Source organism: Heloderma suspectum, chromosome 14, assembly GCF_057233095.1.
Source record: "Heloderma suspectum isolate Gila_16-S chromosome 14, 16-S_ref, whole genome shotgun sequence".
In the NCBI taxonomy this organism is placed as follows: Eukaryota; Metazoa; Chordata; class Lepidosauria; order Squamata; family Helodermatidae; genus Heloderma; species Heloderma suspectum.
Window position 1 is genome coordinate 1,600,771 of NC_139471.1, and position 13,581 is coordinate 1,614,351.

General features: G+C 47.8%; 1 protein-coding gene across 1 annotated transcript in view; it reads left to right on the forward strand.

The window, feature by feature from the left end:
• The window catches only part of COL5A1 (collagen type V alpha 1 chain), a 253,839-nt gene that overhangs the window by 51,807 nt on the left and 188,451 nt on the right, over nt 1-13,581 (forward strand). The window contains exons 2-4 of the mRNA XM_084821216.1: nt 3,282-3,449; nt 8,179-8,392; nt 10,058-10,220. Coding sequence (XP_084677342.1) covers nt 3,282-3,449; nt 8,179-8,392; nt 10,058-10,220 — 545 coding nt within the window. The remainder of the gene's footprint in view (nt 1-3,281; nt 3,450-8,178; nt 8,393-10,057; nt 10,221-13,581) is intronic.

The following is a 13,581-nucleotide window of genomic DNA, read 5'->3' on the forward strand; positions in this document are numbered from 1 at the left end:
GATGACTCAAACATGATGAGTGGTGTTCCATCCCCAATCTCCGCACAAGGCCCACATGCATGCTGGTGTCCCTTGTGATGGTGGCTCTCCCTGGGGGGATAGCTAGGCCAGTTTAGACCCATCATTTTGGGGGAGCTGGTGCCTCTCCAGTGCGCTCCTTCTGAGCCACGTATTTCTCCTTGCAGTGGCCCGTGGCAACAGGTAGAGGGAGGATGGTTCAGGGTGGAAGATGTGCCCTTGGAATGTGACCGCTTTGACCTCTCTGTGTGTGGCACGTGCATCTCCCACCGTCTGGGCTCTCTGCTCAGCACCTGGCATCACTTCCTTGGAATTCACAAACGGCAGGTGAAAAGGGATGGAGTCATTCCATCTAGCGTTTTCCTAACTGCACCTCTTTGACACGTTAATCGCTGCTTTTAAAGCTTTACATTGTTATATTGTTGGCTTGTATCTAGGATTTTACCTTTTATTATCCATCATTTTCACTGTGAGCCTCCTTGAGCACACACTGGTGTAGAAAAGTGGGGTAGGATTCATTTCCACAAAATAAACAGAAGAAACAAGTTGGCCCCATGAGGGTAAATGAGTGTCCCTCTTTTGCAGCTGCTCTCAGTTTCTTTCAAGTGGTTGCTTAGGTATTGCTTCTGGCTTACAGGCTGTCTGGCTGCTGAGACGGCATGGAAAGTTGTTCTTTCCAGGCCTGATCTTGCTTCCCTGGCATCCTGCTAAAAAAACTGGCTTGTTAGTGCTGGTAGACAGAAAGACAGACAGATCTGCTGAGAACATCTGTGGGACTCAGAGCAAGCCAGGGTTCCACTCCACTCTCTTCACAGGCCATGTTAAAACCGAGTCTGTGTTCTTGGCATTTGTCTCTGCTCAAGTCCGTTCCCTGCTGTCCCTGGTCTGCCCCCTTCTTTCCAGACACTGCTTCTGACCACTTCAGTTCATCGCTTTCAGTGTAGGTTTGCACATGCCTATTCGATTTCTCACTAGCTGCAAGGCCATTCAGTTGCTTCCATGTGTGAATCAGCCATTGTCAAAAACTAAGGATGGGTGAACAAGCGAAGTTTGCGATTGGCCAGATTCTCTGGGCACCTAACTGACACTTGTCCTCCTTCCTCCTTTCTTGTGTGCATTTGCAATCGCGGTTCATTTTGTCCGATTGGGGAAAACTGCACAAAATGAATGTGATCAAAGTGGAAAGCTGCACCACAAAAGTCCAAATTCCTGCAAATTCCTAAAGTTGTGAATTTTTTTTCCCCATAGGCTAACGTGTAAAATGACACATTTCTAAAGTTGCACAGTTTTCAAACTGCTTTTTCGGGGGGGGGGGGGGGATGCAATTTTCAAACTCAAGTGCACGTTTGAGAATTAGGAAACATTTTTGGAGAACACATTCTCCTGATGGTGCTTACATTTGGAGTTGCAAGCATGGGATGGCGTGGCGCACGTTTTGCTAGCAGAAACAAAATTCTCATACACCACAGAGCATTCCTGCCAAGGGCCCACACTTCCTTGGGGGGCCCACTCACAAAAGCCCGCTGGATCTGCTTCTCTTCTTCACCATTGCAACCTGCTTGTTCACCTGCATCTTGCTCTGGACTAAAGGGAGTGAATGAACAAACAAGGGAACAGCAACGGTGAGGCTACCTGAGAGAGCGCCTCCTTCCTTACCAACCTGCCTGGTCACTGAGGTCCTCAGAGGGCATGTTCCTGGTGGTTCCACATGGACCCATGGCCTGGTTGGAGTCCACCAGGAAAAGAGCCTTCAGTGTGGTGGCCCCCTTCCTGTGGAACTGCCTGCTCTTGGAGGATGGGCAGGGGCAAACATTGTGTTTGTTTTGGTGCCTCCTGAAGACATTGTTATTTCAAGAGGCCTTCCTTGAATGACCAGCCGTCGTGGGCTATTAAATTCAGCCTTATTGGAATTTGTCTTTTAATTTTTTTAAAACTGTTTTAACCTGGTGTTTTATTCTTTTATCTTGCTGTTCTCTGCTCCAAAATCATTTGATGTGGAGCAGTATATAAAGCATATAAATATTGTAAATAAAATAAAAAATGAATAAATAATCAAACATGGCCATTTTGGAGAGAACTAAAACAAACATTGGTAATCCCATATAGTGAAGCATCAACTTAATTCTCCCCCACCCTGTGTGTGTGTGTGTGTGTGTGTGGTGGTGAACTTTTCTACATGAAGCATTCATTGTGAGCTCATCATTCCCTACTCATGGTTCTTTAGACGATGTTGTGACCCTCCTGTTTCACTTCTGCTTTTAAACAGCACTTTCAGTGGGGGGTTTTTAGAGCAGAGAAAATGTGGTATTATTTGTGAAAACAAAAGGAAGTGTGATTTCCTCTTGTGTATTTGTGCTATTCCCCTATTCCATGGTACCACCTACAGGTTATGTAGCAGAAAAACAGGAAAGGAAACACTCTTCATGTATTGCTTGGATTGGATCTCAATTCTGTGATGAAACTGAAAGTAGATACAGCAGATTAACAGCTTTGTGTAGTAAAGCTCTGTGTGTGGAATTTGGGGCAGCTTCTGTGGAGGAAACTTTCCCTTCACAATGAAGTTTTGCCTTCAAATATATTGGAGTCCCTGAGCTTTTCAGATGTTATTCTTTAATTGCATAACATGGTCTGACAGTTTTCTTCCCCTAGAAAATTCTTTATTTTATACATCTGCGTTGACCTCTGACACCTTTCCTAAAAAGCTAAAGGCAATTTTGATGGAAGTGAATGCACATATATAATGCATAGATAATAATACATATAATGCACCAGCCAAAAAAGCAGAAAAACCAAAACAACAAACACAATATCATGAGAACCGGAGGTAATTTGTCAAGTGACAGGATTAACAACTTGGGCTTATTGTCTTCCACACACCAATCTTTTTGTCAGTAGCGGTTATGCCAGTCCCTACCTCCCACTGTCACGATCCTTCCTCTTCTCCCAGGTATCCTGGTCGCAAGTTGTTTAGGGCTTTGTACCTTAAACTTAGCCTGGTAGTGAATAGGCAGCCAGTGCAGTTCCTTCACCCATGGAGTTGCACGCTGAAAAGGGGCAGCTCCTGACAACAGCCAAGCTGCTGCATTCCGCACTAGCTCCAGCTTCATTAAGTCTCCTCCTCCTCCTCCTCCTCCCTTGAATATATTTGATGTTTGGGGTCAATTTGTGTTGTTGTTGTTGTTAATGCACATGACTGGCTGTGCTGGACTGTGCCGTGACCACCTCTTTTCACCTGTTAATCCTGCCTTCGCCTTTCTTTTCAGCTGACCCTGCGGATCTCTTGAAGGTATTAGATTTTCACAATTTACCTGATGGTATCACAAAAACAACAGGTTTTTGCACAAGCAGAAGGTCTTCGAAAGGAGCAGACGTGGCATACCGAGTAACGAAAGATGCGCAGCTGAGTGCCCCAACCAAACAGCTCTACCCTGGTAAGGTTGGTTTTATTCGAAAGTAAATGGGAAACTGGCTTCTACTTGTTCAGACCGCAACTCAGGGGTCCCCAGGCTTTGGGGATTGGTGGGCACCTTTAAAATTTTGAGAGAATGATGTGGGTACTCTCACAAAATGGCTGACATGGTGGGCATGGCCAGTCAGAAAACACTCATTTCTCAGAAGACAAACTGGTGAGATTAAAAGAAAAATCATTTGCCCAAGAACTGAAGTCTGAGGCAGAGGTGGGGTCTGAACCCCAAAACCAAATCCACTCTTTGGAAGCCAAATAAAGATGGCGCCAGAGGGTGTGGGCTTGGCTTTTGCAGCATGGCAGCCTCCCAGTAATACTTCTTTTTAAGTTTTAAAAAAATCTTAAGGTATAAAAGAACGATGAGGAGAGGAAGAGCGCCTGATGGGAGCCAAGTGAAGTGTTTGTGGGCACATTGGGCCAATTTGCACCACACAGTGTGAGACCTCCAGGTCTTGTGCACTGACTGGTGGTGGCTCTGTAGGGCTTGAGACAACAATCATTCCAAGCCCTTCCTGGAGATGCTGGGCACTCTGGCCCATCTGGCCGAATAGTATTGGTGCTGAGGGGCAGCAGCTTTCCAGAGTTTCAAGGAAGTGTATTTCCAAGTCCTGCCAGGAAATACTTGGGGTTGAACTTGGAACCTTCAGTGTGCAAAGCAGGGCCCCTCCCACGGAGCTACGTCACTTCCCCAGGGACTGTCCTATGGCCCTGTCCTTAAGGTATGATGTTCCCAGACTGGGCAAGGGCGTAACGGCTTAATGTGCATAGAACTGGTGATCTGGACAGAGGTAGAGGTGCTCCTGAATAGGGAGGTCAGAAGAATCCATCTGAGGGGTGAAGCTCACTGAGCTTTAGTCAGCTCGGGTCCCTGGGCTTTGGTTCTCTTTCCCCCGAGCTGGCCCAACTCAATCTGCATTGAGTCGGGCCAGCTTGCAGATTTCCTGTGTGTGTGTTTTTTAAAAAAAATCTGTGTTAAGTGTTTAGTGCAAATTGCGGTTGCCATTTGTGCAAATCATGCAAACTGCACCTGCAGTTTGCACGAATTGCTTTTCAGACACACACAAAAACAAAGCAAAAAAGTTCCCGGATTAGGGGGAAAATCCCTGGCTCAGCTCTCAAAGGGAAGCCAAATTGGTGGCACCATGGGAATCCATTGGGCCCAAGAAAGGCCGGATTTCCCAGCAACAACAGACATCCCTACTGCTGAGCCAAGATTGCATGTGCTCTGATTCCTGAGGGGAGGTGCACCACTCTCCTCAAGTCTGTTTCTCTTCCCCCAATCTGCCTGCTTTCTCTAGCTAAATGCAGACAGCCCAATGCCTTCCTTCAGCTCCCACCTATGCCTAACACTTATTGGGGCCACCATCAAGGACCAAGAAACACCAAAAACCAGAAGGGGGGGGGTATTTCATATAACCGAAGAGTAAGCTTGCGGCATCTCTCCTCCAGGAAGAGCCAATGCAAGCTTTTCAAATTTAAATACAGAAGATAACTTTTTTTAATTCCACAATTCATAATGTTATCCTCCCCGTGCAATGGGTGTGGGTTAAACCTGCAAGTGATTTCTGCAGACTTGGATGCCATGGCTGCACTGCAAATGATGAGGTCGCACATCCATCCATCACCATCAGGCTATTCCTGAGGAAGAGGAAGGAACTGATGAAAGAACAGGCAAGGCCCTGGGGAATTAATGCACTAACTTTGCTTTGGAGTCACCCATGCTTTTCTGCCCTCAAGGCTGATCCTCACAATGTGCAAGACCACTCTGAGAAATTTGGTCAGCCCCATGGACACCCTCAAAATCCTGTGTGTTACTTGCCCAGGAACTTCCAACATTCACTTTAGGCAAAACATCATGGCCATTTAAGACATATGCAAAACCTCAGTGTGGGACCTGTGTCCAAGACCACATTGTAGAAGTGAGCTGCAGTTATTCAGTGGGGAAAATGTACTCTGCAGATGGTCAGAGGTACTCTAGCCTTTATTTCACATGTTCTAGAGCTTGGCTCTGGCTTTGAGAACAGGTCCGAGAGTTGTACCTTGGGTCCAGGTAAGCCCTGTGCAACAGAAAGGGGATTGAAGAATTCCAGCAAGGGCAAACTACTATGACATGGCTACTGTCCCATTATTTGGTCCCTTGAGGCTTGCAGGAGAAGCTGGTAGCAAAATCAAAGCAGGAAGAAAGTAGGACCTTGTATAGTTCCCAGTGGGTCCTGCTGGCTGGAACTCCCTCCCTCCTACTAGGAGAATAGGGGGGTGTTGTCTCACCATGGAGCTAAAGCCAACCGAAGCCTTATGCAGGCCAACACAACCTGTAGGCTGTAGAGTGGTTAGCTCCACCTCTCCTGGAGTAGCTGACCAGAGTGTTAAAGGACCCCCACCTGATTTTGTATCCTGAGACTTCTGTGAGGCTGGGGAGATGGAGGTTCTTCCAGGGTCTCATCCTTTGTGCCACGGGACAATGGCAGTGCTGTGTCCTCTGGCCCGGAAAAAGCACTGACTATCCTACCCATGAGGAAGGTGCCTGTGCCTCATCTTCATCTGAATCCTCTGCTGCACACCAGAAGGCCCCAGGGGCAGGGGTCATGACAGCGTCCAAATTTCCCCTAGTGCAAAATTTCAAGGTGAATCCAGAAGGCCCTGCCTGGATGAAACTCTTGTCTTGAGGAGTTTTGAGGAAAGCAGATAACCCTTTGATGAGACTGGAAAAGTGTCGCACATGGTGGACGGTGTCCAGACATCACTCAGATAAACTCCTCTGTTGTTTGTGTGTCATGGGGCTGAGCCCTGGTGATGGAAGGAGGTTTGGAAGGTGAGCCCGAGCACAAATTAAGCCGTGTGTACAAAACCACTGGAAAGGGAAGGGCATAATTTAGGCCTCAGATATGTCACTTGGATGGCGGCCCAGGTCTTTCTGAGGCCTTCCATCCCGTTCTCTTTAATAACACACATCATCCAAATAACTAGATGTTACTTCAGCTCCCAACAAATGAATAGATGGGGAGACAAAGATAACAGAAGTAATTGCAGAGCAGTTTGCAAATGGAAATGGTGCTTGGGGATTTGAAAATCAAGGGTGTTGGGGTGGGAAGATGCAATGACACGTCACGTTGCAAAAGGGCTCTCCAGCCCCACATACACTGTATTTTGGGCTAATTAGAAGGTTTTGTTTCCCTAAGCTGGTAGTTTCAGGGTCTTTGCATTCTGCTCCTTTAGCCACTGCCAACATGGCACAGCATTAAAACAGAAAGTGAATTTGTTTTGAAGGAGTACAACCCAAATGTTTAGGGAGAGAGGGTGAGAGGGAGACTTCACTAAGATGACTTTCAGATGAGTATTTTCTAAACGGCAGTCACTGTGATTCAAATCCCCACAGGGTCCAAATGTCCACACAGGGGTCTGCATGTTTGGGACGGGGCAAGAGAAATGATGACACCGAATTTTCTACATGGAGAGAGTTGCCACCTTGTTTCTGGCCCTGTCTTTTGCAGGAGCCTGACATGCAGAAATTAAACAGGAGAAGCTGTTCCTGTCATAGAGATGTAGCAATAGGAAGAGGTTTGCTTGCTATATTTCTGCATGTGAGGCCAGTGCTCTTTGGCACAGGACTAGGGCCAGAAAAAAAGGTGGCAACTAGGGATGGTGCGGGCACCCGATTCCATCCGGGAATCTGGAAGATCCCCCCCCCGCACCCCCGAGCCCCACTCACTGAGCCCCTGCCCCTGTTCTCCCCTTGTCCATGCTCGGGGAGCTGCCTGCACTCACCCCAACGGCCTCATTGAGCTCCGCGGTCACCATTTTTTGAAAAATAAATGGCGTTCACGAAAATGTGCATTTTTGCAAATGCTCATATTTGCGTACATGGAAATGCACATTTTGCAAATGTGCATACTTTTGTACATGTTTGTTATTGCCATTTTATTTTTTGAAAAATGGTGACCGCGGACCTCTGCGAGGCCGCCAGGGTGAATGTGGGCTGCTCGCCGAGTGCAGGAAGGGCTCGAGTGCAGTCCGGGGACTGGTGAGCAGGGGTGGGCGGGTGCCTGGAGAACCTGGATGGGGTGGTTCACACATCCCTAGCGGCAACCCTGCATTGCTGGGGTGTCAAACCTCTTTCTGCCTGAGGGCCAAATTCAGTGTCAGAGAAGCTCTTGGGCCCACATTCCAGTGATGGGTGGGGCAAAACACCCACAATACTTCAAATGGCATCATATCTTCGCTTAAAGCTCTTAGTGGGATGACGCAGCACAGCTTGTCGTGCCTTATTTAACCCACAACAAGCTGCCACACCCTCAGGAACTGCTTTGCATGTCCAACCCTCTCTCGGATGTTGTCATGTCGCGCAAACCTGGTGGGTTGTTTAACCCTTGCATAACCCATGGCCTGTTCTAGGGTTATGTGAGGGTTGTTTAACCGTCGCATACCCTACACTTGCTGGGTTCGCTTGAAATGACAACCCCTGAGCGGGAGTTGGATATGCAAAATGGTGGTCACATGCCCCCCCCCACTGCACCCTCGCTATGGGTTAAAGGAGGTGGGGCCATTGGAAGGAGGTGCGGCCATCTGGGAAATTTCAGAGGGACGGACCCCCCCCAAGTGGGCAGGATTCGACCTGTGGGCCTGAGGATCCAAGTCCCTGCTTTGGAAGGAATTAACCAGTCTCTTCTTTCCCCTGCTCCCTTTCCTGGTTCCAGCGACTCCGTTTCCTGAAGACTTCTCCATCCTAACCACTGTAAAAGCAAAGAAAGGAGGCCAGTCCTTTCTGATGTCCATTTACAACGAGCAAGGCATACAGCAGATTGGCATGGAGATGGGCAGGTCTCCTGTATTTCTCTACGAGGACCACACTGGGAAGCCGGGCCCTGAGGATTACCCTCTCTTCCGGGGCATCAACCTATCGGATGGCAAGTAAGTCAAGGCCTGGGAGAATTCACACAGTTGTCCCCTACTTTGGTGTTCAGAGATTCTTTGGAAGGGCAAGTTTAGGAACATAAAAACTTGCTTGATCAGACCAAGGTGGGCCATCAGCTGTGGGCAAATCCTTGTCTCTGGGTCTCGTTTCCCCCTGGAACCCAGTCAGGGCCACACCCCGTCCGTCACTGGGCTGCCAGATTTGCCACATGGGGAGAGTGCCTCTTGTTTAAATGCTGAATTGGCCCTGTTTTTGCTGCTACCGTTCTAGCAAATTCAGCGGCAGACGGCCACTTCTTTACTGCCATGGCAAATTTGGTAGTGGGAGCCCGTGGGTGCCAAGCGTCCTGCCCACAGCCCACGTGTTGCTCAACCCTGATCTATTCCCAGCGTCCCAGCCGTGTGGTGGAGCAGGACGTGGTCTTAAAAATCTTCTTCTTTCTTGGAACAGAACTAGAGCTAGATACAGTCCTGCTCAGTATATATTGATGGAAGAACTTTGCTGTCTTGGGTCTGAGAGGAAATGTTTAGACTCCCGGATCCAGCAGACGTACACACAGACCGCTTTGTGAAAAGCCGACGATCTAACTCGTTTAAAAACTGTTGGCTTTATGTAGAGTCTCTGCAATTAGGAGACATTATTTGTAACTGGTGATTGCAGGGGCTGTCATATATATATATATACTCCCACTGACGAAGACTGTTTGGGTCGAAACGCATATGGGACAGGGGTATTGCAAAATGGGTATAGCCCAGATACAGGTACCAATTATTATACTGTGTATGTAGGGAATACTTGACGACTGTTTGTAGATCTTTTTAACCTTATATGTAATATTTTATTAAAACCTTGTTTTTAATTGTTTATTAGAATTGGCAGTTTCTTATAACCTATATTGTTTGGTGGCTACTCTAGGGATGCCCATCACTGGGAAATCCGGTTCTTTTTTGGCTTGATGGAGTTCCGTGACATGTACAACTCGGTTTGCGAGTCGAGCTGTGGGCTGTCCCCTGATCTCCGGGAACAGATGTGTGTGTGGGGGTTTTTTCCCCACAATTTGCACCGATTATGGCCAAATTTTCATGAATTATGCAAATTGTGCAAATGCAGCCATAATTTTGCACAAATTCAGCTGTAATTTTGTGCAAGTTCAGCTCTCCTTTGCGTAAATTGCAGAAGCCTCCCCCCCAAAATGTGCAAAATTCATGAATTGGCCCAACTCTCTGCAGATCAAGTCGGGCACTGCAGCGGGAAATGAACTGAAGTCCGGGGGGGGGGGGGGCTGAGCCTAGGGAAGCCTGTCAAACTCTACCCCCTAAACAGATTTGTCTGACATCCCTAATCTGCTCCAACAATCTGTTTCGAAATGTGCACAGCCCGTTGCTTACACAAGCTGGATATCAAAGCAGCAGGCCCCCATGGCATTTTGTCCCCAACAGCCTTAATTTTCCTGACCTATGACCACTACAGATCCAGCTCTTCCCCACAGGAGTGATAGGGGGAAACTGCCCGTTGAATAGAGCAGGTGCTCACTATCTTTTATTGCTCACGAGGATTCTAGCAGTTTGTTTCCTTGGAGAGATGGACTGCAGGAATCAATCTGACCTTGTATAAGTTTCAGAGTTGCTTTTTAAGTCCTAGTGGTTTTTGTTCTTCCCCAGGTGGCACCGGATAGCCATCAGCGTGCACAAGAAGAACGTCACCTTGATTTTGGATTGTAAAAAGAAAGTCACAAAGTTCTTGGACCGGAGTGACCATCCCATCATTGATGTCAATGGCATCATCGTATTTGGAACACGGATCTTGGATGAAGAAGTCTTTGAGGTAAGGGCAAGAGAAAAAGAGATGCTGAGATGCCAGAAAGGCAGCTCGGATGGAAAGAAAACTGCAAATTCCAGCTGTCTTTTTTAAAAGAATGTTCTGGGTCAGAAATAATGGGCCATCTATGTTTACATTAAGTCTATTGATGGTACCAACACCACATTATCATCTCTATCTTAGCTCCTAGTTCTTTTCAGTTTTCCCATTTCACTGGTCACCAGCTGTTGTTGAGTGTTGTTTCTCTTTCAGAGTGGTGCCAATCTGATAGAAAGCTGTCTTTCTCTTCTGTTGCGGGCTTCTCACCCATGGGTGAGAGCCTCAGGCTGGGAGCCCTTTAGCTGTTGCCCTTAGACTCATGCCTTGGCTCAGGTACTAACCTTTTATTTACCTGGTGGGGTGGAGCGAAGAAAAGCCTTCATCAGGCTGCAATGTGTGTATAACTAAGCACTTTATGGCCACAAATGGCATAAAATACACTGTGGTCGCAATTTGCCCAAGATATGTGAATTGTGACTGCACTTGGAGTATCTTACCCTGTTACACAGAGAGAAAAACCCATCAAAATGTGGAGGACATGCCAGCAGGGTGAGCTGGTCCGCTGTGGACTGTGCAGGTCAGATTCTCAGGATCCAACCTCATTCGGGTCCATGGCAGATTTCTCCAGCATCCCTATGTAATGGCAGTCACCCCTCTTGGAGCCTGCCAGGTTCCCTGCCTCTCCTGATTTTGGTTTTATTTCGTAAGGTTTTTTTAATTTTAAAAAATGACTGGCACGCTGAGAGGCTGGCAGACTGAAAAGTGAAGTTCTGCCCTCCAGCACCATCTTTATTTGTGCTGAACAAAGTAGTTTTGCATTTTGGAGCTCAGAAACCACCTCCAGGTTGTCCCTGGGCCTTGCTTCTCATTATACTGTAACAGGATCCTCCATGTTTGACCATTTTATGTGATGACTGGCGGGTTCACGTAGCCACATGACCAGTCAGCTGATTAGGACTCCAGTTGACAGCTTCCATCGCTGTCCCCAAACGTGACATATCCCCCTCAAACTGGTTGGTGTTAAGTCTCAGCCAGACACCTTGGTTTTTCCACAGATGTTCTGCTGCAGACATTTCCTGCAGCCAGAAAAGGCCAGACAGTTCTGTGAAATTCCACTTCATGTGAGCAGTTGGATGTTGGAAGTGTGCGGAGACAGACAACAGTGATGCTGCGATTACTCCCCCCCCCCTTGTCTGTAGGAGGCTCCCAGTACAGGGGTGGGTTGGAAATGGTTACATTTACTACTTTAAGGTGACTACTGCTGGACTCTAAATGCTCAGATAGACTTCTCCTGCTCAGAAGCTTCTGCGCAATCCCCCCCCCCCATTGGCTGAAGCTGTCAGACTCTGATATTTTCTTTTCAGTGGCTGAGTGTGCTTGGCTGTGTTAGGCTGCAGATGCCAGGACCATGAAAAACGACAGCAGGGGTGGGCAAAATACGGCTCTTGAGACGTTCTGGCCAACAACTCCTGTCGTCCCACACCGTTGGCTATGCTGGAGAGGGCTGGTGGGAGTTTTAGGCTAAAACATCCCAAGAGACACATTTTGCTCACCCCTGAGCTACAGAGATGCTGATAAGCCCTTGGACAGGCAGAGCCAGTGTGGCATAGTGGTTAGAATGTTGGACTGGGACTCAGGAGGTCCAGGTCCAAGTCCTCATTTGGCCATGACGCACACTGGGTGACCGAGCCAGTGAGTGACTCTCTGCCTCACCTACCTCACAGGGTTGTTGTGATGATAAAATGGAGAGGAGGAGGGCCATGTATGCTGCCTAGGGCTCCTTGGAGGAAAGGCGAGCTGCACTTGTCATCAGCCAATCAACGCTGTCTGGCTTTTCACTTACCATCTTGAAAACATGCTCAGTTCCTCCATACTGAAAATAAGATGCTACATAATTAACATTATTTTAATTATTTTTGCGCCCATTCTGGGCCCTGGGGAAGTGCCTCTCTCGCCCTCCCTGATTCCGTGACTGGGTGGTCGTTGCTCGGGGCTAGATCCCCTGCTGCGTAGGCAGAAGGTCCCTGGCTCGATCCCTGGCAGCATCTCGGGGGGGGGGGGCTGGAAAAACCCCTGCCTGAAACCCTGGAGAGCCGCTGCTGCGGCTCAGTGCCGACAATACTTGGCTATATGGACCCAGGGCCTGACTCACTGGAAGGCAGAATCCGATATTCCTGTGGCTGCAGGACAGTGAGCTTGTGGGATACAAAAGCCATCTGGAATGGGTGGAAGGGAGCCATGACTTATCTGGAGAGCCAAAGAGAACATTCCCATGGCTCTAGACTTGGCAGTGAAATACATTTAACAGTTATTAAAATGGAGGAAGTAATCTTATTATGGGAGCAGACCCTTTGTTAGGATCACCAAAAGCCTCGTTTTCTTCAGGCATTTCATTCCACGTTTTCCCTCCATGAGCGGTTCCCCCTCAAGGTGCCCCACTCACACATCAAGGTGCCCCCACTGCTAGGATCTTGAATGCAGCTAGAAGCCCTTTTTGCAGGAGCACGGCAGCATCCCCAGAGCCCCTTGCCCCCTTCCATCTGCTCTCCGCAACCCAATTCCTCTTCCCTGCTGCCTCTTCACAGAGCCCTAAGCAGAGGGGTCAAATACAGGAAAACCTGGCAGAAGGGGAAGGGACGGACACTGAGCCACATTCAAGGTTGTGTTATTGACATACAAAGCCCTAAACAATTTGGAACCAGGATATCTAGCAGACCATCTGCCCCTACATATACCTAGCTGACCTTGAAGATCTTCAGAGGAGACCTTGTCTCTGCGACCAACAGAACGTCTCCATGTTAACATGTCAGAAACGGGGCCTACTTAGCTGTGGTGCCACCCTCTAGAAAAACTTCCCACATCCAGTTCGGGAGGCAGAAAACGTAGTATGTTCCAAATGCCACCTGAAAATGCACTTGATTACCCAGGCTTTCTGTGGCTTGTAATTAATGGCAATTAATCACATGCTGCTCCACCTTCCTGTTCTCACTTTGTATTGTTCTGGTAGTTGAAATTGTTTTTAATAGTGCACTTTAAATAGCGGTTTTTAATATTTTTGTGCAAGCTGGTTAGAGGTTTTATTATACTGAGAGGTATACAAGTATTCTGAATAATTAACTACATAATTTATTGATTTACAAAATTTATAAACCACTCTATATCTAAAAATAGATTCCTGAGTGATGAACAGGAAAGCAAAGGGGGGGGGAGAGAAAGAAAGAAAGGAAGGAAGGAAGGAAGGAAGGAAGGAAGGAAGAGGAACCCAAATCTTGCCCAGCTGATCATTCCAAAGCTTAGAGCCCCTTGGGATGGGGGAGCAACCGTGCTT